Source organism: Etheostoma spectabile, chromosome 8 (assembly GCF_008692095.1).
Source record: "Etheostoma spectabile isolate EspeVRDwgs_2016 chromosome 8, UIUC_Espe_1.0, whole genome shotgun sequence".
In the NCBI taxonomy this organism is placed as follows: domain Eukaryota; kingdom Metazoa; phylum Chordata; class Actinopteri; order Perciformes; family Percidae; genus Etheostoma; species Etheostoma spectabile.
In genome coordinates, this window is record NC_045740.1 from 18,434,242 (window position 1) to 18,441,817 (window position 7,576).

The window sequence follows — 7,576 nt, forward strand, 5'->3', positions numbered from 1 at the left end:
CTAGACCTAGAGCTGTTTCCCCCAACAGACAACATTACATAAAGGATTTCTAAGGAGGTCGACCTTAAGATCCTTTTTTAAAACATAAAAGTCCGCGAAATTGCCTTGGCTAAAACCCACCAGACTCCATGTAAATAATCAGTGAAATTTTAGCATCTTTCTAAAACATCTCTGGGCTTGTCTTGAGCGACTATCGGCTTTGTTTGGTCAGTGTTTTCTTTCTTTCATTCCAATTTCGGGTCTGTCAGTCACAGTGGAAACCAGGGACATTTCCGGGGACAGATCCAACCGGGGACAGGTCCCCAAAACCGGGGACTGTCCCCGGAACCCGGGGACATCTGGTCACCCTAATCTACATTTACTTATAAACATTCCTTGAACGGATGCAGTTGTTGGCAAAAGAGGCAGTGCAGGTTGTTGCAGAGGTCACAGTTCACCTGGTTGAGCTGTATTATAATCAACCAAACATTTATCTGTCAACGCGCCAAACCTCTTTTCATGTAAAGTGCCATCACACTTCTTAAAAAAAGTCATCCTTTTTACTTTTAACACTGTTACTTTTAAACACAGCAGCTGTTGGTTCTCTTCCACTCAGCAGCGACCTCAGCTGAGCGTTATTGTGGTTGATCAGTGTGTTTAAGACATGAGATTTTGTACAGACATTCATTGTTCCCAGAGGATGAACCCCTATAGCCTGGTCCTACCAGACTCTGGTCCATTAGCCTGGTCCTACCAGACTCTGGTCCATTAGCCTGGTCCTACCAGACTCTGGTCCATTTCATTAGTCCAGAGAGTCTAGCCGCTCTCCATTAACAACTGTTTCCTTGAAGGCGGGTAGTCTGTTGAATTTTAAAACTATTGGATCTGCCCAGAGCCACTCTGGATCGGCCGTTACCAATCGCTAACGTTTGGCTACGTTTGTGCTACAAGAGGGGACACCGACAAGGCTTATATTTAGCATTAGCATTGCTATTGTTAGCCTTAGCCAACTCCTTCACCTCTAACAGAGCGAGCTGGTAAATCTAACTTTTCCCGAACCCCGTGGGGAGGAGGGCCACAACATCATGGCCAACAACAAAACTCAGCAAAGATTGTTCTTGCTCGGGCTTTAACTTCCGGATGTTCGTCAGCGTCGCCACAACGGACCGAATGGCTTCGCTCGCATGTTTCTCAGGCACCGTTGCAGAACTACAACTTTAGCCTCAACGTCATCGTTCTCAGCCACTCCCTCTGTTCGCTGATTGGACCACCAAGAAAACACTATACCGCAAACCCAGACGTAGCACTAGGGAAATGAAAATTGAGCATAGGAGGACGGCGGAGCCAGACTAGAACCCCTACTGACTTTGGTGTCTTTCCGTGTAGCGCCACCATGAGGTTAACATTTGTGGTTTTGACTGGAATGTTTCAACAGCTGTTAGATTGCCATGAAAATTGCAACACACTTTTTAAATCAGGATACATTTTTTTAACTTTGGGGATCCAAAAGGTTTACTTGTGGGCAGGTTAGCATGCTGAAGATAGCATTTAGCTTAAATCACTTTTGTTCCTAAGTACAACCTCACAGAGGTTTAGGCCTTCATGCTGCTTGCGGTCAGCTATATTAGCGACTGCGGCCTGGACTACTGTGTGCGAAGAGTCTGAGAACCAAGCCGACCAAGATCTGGTAACTATTTAGACATTGTGCTACAATGATTGGCTACAGAAGAGAAGAAGTCCGTTCTTGGAGCCTCTCTAACCGCTGCTCTGACTGCTTGTCCGCAATTAGTATGAACGACCAGACGGCTCGCGGCGACCATGTGCACGGCCTCAACCGTGGACAACGTTTGAGTCTTGTTGGACTGTTGGTTGGAGTAAATTAGCAGTTTAAAGGAATTGCTTTGGGACTGTATTAGTGTTCAGTATTTTTCATCATTAATCAATCTGACTTTGCATTCATGTTTTCTCCATCATCGAGCAAGGAAAACAGCCGTTAACGAGCACAACAACAGACCTATTTGAATAACTGAACAAATCTAAGATATGGGAAGTGATTCTGGGAGTGGTCTGGAAACGGGCCAAAATGATAACTTTTGGATTTACTGATAACAAACAATATTTGGTAAGTCTTTGAAACCGGCTGCTGGTGGTGCATCAGCTGAAACAGTAACAGCCAAAGGCCAATCTGTCTCCATATTAAATGAAAAACGTCATTCTGTCTGTGTTGAAAAGTACACAGTGGCACTGAAAAGTGATAACTCCTTTTGTCAGCGTGCATCATACAGCCGTCTTTAGTAACGATATGTTCAACAGGAGCATCAACAACATCAGGTGTAAACTGGATCTGTTCAGTGGCGCTTCGCTCTCCCTCTCTCTCACTTCCCTCCCACGTTGCTCGTCCTCCCACGCCGTCCTCAGCCTCTCCTGCTCGTCCTCGTCCTTGTCCCTCCGGGGTCCGTCGTCCTCCTTCACTATGTTGATGCTGTCGCAGCGCTCGCCCTCGTAGCCCTCGTAGCAGTGGCAGTGAAACCTCTTGGTCAGCAGCTGCAGCTCGTGCTGCGAGTGCCACCCGGTGACGGCAAAGTCCCCGTCGTTGGAGGGCCGGATGTGGAAACTGGCAGCACTCAGGTGAAGGTAATGGGGGGCGAGGGGGTCCCGCCGGACGCAGCGGCCATTACTCTGGCACAGGAAGTCGCTACAGACCTCAGCGGCCCGCGTCACGTTGGTAATGTACTGACCCAGGCGGTGGCTCAGGAAGGTTTTCACCTTTGTGCAGTTATGCTGCGGAGACAAAACGACACATAACTTTGTTAGCATCAGTATCTTAGATTCTTCTCATGCAAACAAAGGAGATAGCGGTGCACAATCTGATGTCAAACAAAGGCGACAACAGTGTGCGTAACCGTATAGGAAAAGCTCCGGTTTTGAAAATACCTACAGCATGTTCATGTGGACAGGGCCTCAATTAACTTTAACTGTTAGCGTAACTTGTTTAACTGTCCCAGTGACTGGAAGTAAAAGATCCAGTGTAAGTACAGAAATAATGATCAGATTTGATTTGATTTGACAGTAAGATATTTCACACCAAGCTGATGCAGCAGGTTGTAAGAGTTAAGACAGATTGCAAATTGCTTTTCCACTTTTTTGAAAAGACAATAAAAAAAATGTGTGCAATGTTAACACTCCCCTAGATTGTGAGACAGTCAGATGCTGTCTGGATGAAGTCTTTTCCATGCAGACAGGATCACTGCAGGCCGTAAAAGCTTGCATATTAGTTTTCAAAATGTCAGAGCGCATTCCCAACACGCAGCGACCACATGATGTCAACTGTCTATTGTCTGACTATATTTTTACTGCTGTGGCTTGTTTGGAGTCGAGGAAAGAATGTAATTTTTCACATGAAAGTACACCGTGGTCAGACTTCATGTGTCTCAACGGCACAAATTCAAAAAGAAAATAGATCTTCCACAACTTATGACCTGAACAGAACTATTCTTTATGCATCAATCTGTCAGACTTTTCCCTTTGTGAGACAGCCGGTTGGTTTTTTAGAGAAAGTAAGAGAGGGTAAAGATTTGTTTGTTTTTTAGGTATAAAGAAGGCAAGGCACACCCACCCTGGACGAGGTCAGGTTCAAGTCCCCCCAGATGACGAATCCTGCAGCTCCCAGAGCAGCACTCTCCCCGATCGTGTGGATCAGATCTTTCTGCAGGAAACACATCTCTATCACTAACACAAAAAATAAAATCATCTAACACACTTTACCTAAACAACACCAGGCCCAGAGCCCACATTTAGGGAACACTCATTTAGTTTTTACAAAGGACACATGGAAGGACAAGGGGATTTTAATGAGCCAAAAAGCTAAGTTATCACATCAAACTGAAATGACATTCTGCTTTTGAGAACAGCTGTGTTATCAACGTGCATAACCATCATGTTTATTAAATTTAATTAATTTGTAAAGACATTGATTTACAACATAAAAAATGATTTTTATGTGATCAGAAAGAATATTTGAATTGGCCACAAGATGGCGCTTCTGATTCTGTTCAACATCATGTGAAGAAGAACTGAATTATTGCCAAAAGAATAGTAAAGATTGAAAAAACATGTAATCACATTTTGTCGTCATGCCTTATGCTTTACATTACACGCATATTTGAAAGGTTATTTTTGAAACTTCTCAATGAATCGGCAGACAAGTAGTCAAAGACAACTCCCTCTGGTTTTGGTGATGTGGTTCAGGCAGGACAAGGAAACCACTACATTCTGGATTCGTATTTAACCTGAGCGGCTTTTCTGTGGTTCTCCACTAGATGGCAATGACAAAAGGTAAACTGAGCAGACAGACAGCGTTGTGAGGAAAAGTCCAACTTTATGTCAAAGATTTAAGTTGCTCATGGCTCATGACGCTTTCCCACAAAACGCTCATCTACAGTAGAAACAAAACGGTGGGTAAGTAGCAGTGGAAAGTATTTACTCAATTTCTGTATCCTACTTAATTCCAGTTTTGAGTTACTTAACAGGAGCACAACTCTTGTATTGTGTTGGCTGTCCCAAACTTCCCTCACCAGCCAGTGTGAAGACAGAGGAGCGGGTTATGGAGGAGAAAGGAAGAGCTAACGCTAAAACTAACTCAATGTCAGCTGAAATGTGAGCTTTCTGTTGATTTAAGTGACTCAGGAAACAAAATAATTTTTACTCAATATACAGAGAGGACCAGAAAACTCTCGGAGGACACTGTGAGGAGTCAGTATGTCCCGCCCAGAGCCACAGAGACAGACTTTCAAGTGTCTCTGCTCCCACCCTGAACTGTTGCCACCTGATAGGGCGCCATGTTGGACTGTTGTCTGCTGGACACCCAATCACAGCTTCCCCCCACCATCCCTCACCCGGTCTTCAGCTCTCTGTTCTTCATGCAGATCCAGTGAACTTGTGAGTTTTAACTAACCTTACATGTTGCACTGTTTGACAAAATGAGAATCATTATTTTTTTATTCTACTCAGAATTGAGGTCATTCTTTTAATGAAAACAACAAAGTAAACAATATGACAGGTTGGGGTAGGCCTACTTTAGATGAATGTGAGTGTGTGTTTGTGTGTGTGTGCAGGGGGAGGGGACAGGTTACTTATTTCACATTCAACATATTGTAACTAACACGGTACAGGACTTTAAAAGATTACATGTTAACTAGGGCTATTAATTAGAGCCTGACAAATAAAGGATTTTTAAGGGCGATATACAGTATATTTAAAAAAAAATCTAGAAACGCGTTACAAAACATAAACAGATTTCCCTAACATTAGTTATTTGTAGTTATTTATGAGTTCTCACTAAAATAATATAATTAGTTTTATTGTCACAATAGAACAGAGGAACATCAAAATATATTAAAGTTCTAAGAAATAAAATGTATAAAAACACAAACTTAAGATTTGAAACTTAAAGTCCTTTGAACAAAAACACATTAACCAAAAAAAACAAAAATCAGCGTTGCCATCTGGGACATTGTAGAGCGGACAAACTATGGACAAACTATGCAACGCCATCACTCACAACATGGTTGACCGTCCGTTTTTATTTTTTAAACATTCATTTATCAGACTCATTTATTTGTCATTATAAATGATTCTGATAAATATTTAAAATAAAAAAGCCTAATATCGGCCGATAACATTGGCCCGGCGATATATCGGTCAGGCTCTACTCTCAATTAACTAAAAATTGTTCATCCCGATTAATCACATCATTAACCAGTTAACTCACGATTAAGTTCAAAGGATTTCTTTGCTCGGGAAATCACAGTATAGTGGCTGTGGAAGGAAATAACTGTCCAATCAGAGCTGAGTATTTAAATGATGTGCTTAGTACTTAAAAGTTAAACAAGTACATTGTTGTCTTACCATGGTGAGGAAGGCCAGGGCCTCGTCTCGGTAGCCCAGCCTCAGGTACACGTAGGTGGGGAGGTCGTACTCCCTGGAGGTCAGCGAGGCGACACGGAGCGACTCTCGGATCCTGTGCTGGGAGAAGTGCAGGTTGCTGATGCTGTTGGTGTGACTCTTCCGGATCGCCACGGAGGGGAAGAGCGCCGTGCTGCTGTTCCACAGCCACAGCAGCTCGTCGTTCCTCAGCCTCTCCAGCAGGGGGCAGAAGCCCGTGTAGTTCTGCTCGTGCAGGTTGTAGTTGTGGCAGTCGGGGTAGAGGTAGAAACCCCAGAGGCCGTTGGGGCGGAGGCGCGTCCCCAGCTGGATAGTTCTCTGCATGAACGCCTTGGCGCTCTTCTCAAACCGCCGCCGCGCCAGCTCCTCCACCTGTGCCGCCGTGACGTTGACGTACGCCTTGGCGGTCATCTCCTTCGACTTGCGCCGGTAGATGTCCTTCTTGTGCCAGTTGCGGCTCCACTGAGGCCGCCAGAACTCCCAGTCAATGACGGCCAGGCCACGGAAGTCCTCTGAGGGGATGAAGTGGTTGATGTCCTGATAGGCTTTGAACAGGTGCTGGTCCAGGCTGCAGTTCTGCGGCAGGCCGCCGTGCACGGCGGCGCCCTGCGGCGTGTAGTGGGGGTAGTAGCCCAGCCGGTTGGCGTAGAAGATGGTGACGTTCTGGCCCGTCCAATCAGCACGCGGACTCCCGTGGATGTGGAAGAGGCGGTTGGCGTTGGTGGTGATGTTGTACTTGATGGTGCACATGTCCAGCGGGGCGTTCCAGGCGGCGATGAAGGGCTTCCGGCCAATCAGAGGCAGCTTGGCGGGTTTCTGACCAAAGGCAGCGTGGAGGAGCACGAGCAGCCAGGAGCAGGTGAGGGCGACAGGTACGACGTGGTGGGAGGAAGATGTCCCGCCCACTGGCACCACAGGCATCCTGGGGTTCAGGAGGTGCAGCTGTCAATCATCCTGATGAGGAACGGGGGGAAAGGCAGAGAAAAAAACATTTTTTTTAGCATAGACAGTTTTAGCTCCCATGATTCTCATGACCACAGCTGTCATATACGTATTTTTTTTAATTTTATTGTCTTGATTCTGTGGCTTCTTTCTCTTAAGGTCTGTAATCTGTTATACTGTGAACAACATTTTTTCCACGATTTTCCAACCTCGGGGTTTAGACACGTCTCATCAGAATTTCATAAAGCTGACAGAACAAAAAGCAGATGCACAAAACCCAAAGCTTTTTTTTTAATGACAGTGGGAAGTGTTTCAGCCCATCTGCAGAAGTCTCTTCAACTTCAGCTGACCTTCTGACTGTTTTTAAATTGGTCGATGAGTTTATGGAAGTCACAGCTGGATGAGGTCAACAGTTCCTCTGAATTTACACCCAAACTGGTCATCCACAGCTCGTAATTGAACGTCAAGCACAATAGCGGATCATGAAAGCTCTTGCATTTGCTTTTACATGTGATTTTTATGAGCCAATTGTTTTTTTTCCATGTTCAAGTCTGTTAATAAAAATCTGGGATGTAGTCGGCACGCTGACATTTTGACATTAATTAAATCCTCATTTATCCAGCTGTTGACATTTTATTTAACATTCCTTGGAGAGAGAGAAGTTTTCAGAGAATGTATTGGTATACGACAGATAGATAGATAGATAGATAGA

At 44.7% G+C, this 7,576-nt stretch overlaps 1 protein-coding gene across 1 annotated transcript in view; it reads right to left on the bottom strand.

The window, feature by feature from the left end:
- Window positions 1-1,043: 1,043 nt before the first annotated feature.
- hyal4 (hyaluronidase 4) overlaps window positions 1,044-7,576 on the bottom strand; it is a 13,538-nt gene continuing 7,005 nt past the window's right edge. The window contains exons 2-4 of the mRNA XM_032522968.1: window positions 5,887-6,876; window positions 3,596-3,685; window positions 1,044-2,760 (exon numbers count right to left, since the gene is read on the bottom strand). Of these exons, the coding sequence (XP_032378859.1) occupies window positions 2,257-2,760; window positions 3,596-3,685; window positions 5,887-6,843 (1,551 nt within the window). The 5' untranslated portion in view covers window positions 6,844-6,876 and the 3' untranslated portion in view covers window positions 1,044-2,256. The remainder of the gene's footprint in view (window positions 2,761-3,595; window positions 3,686-5,886; window positions 6,877-7,576) is intronic.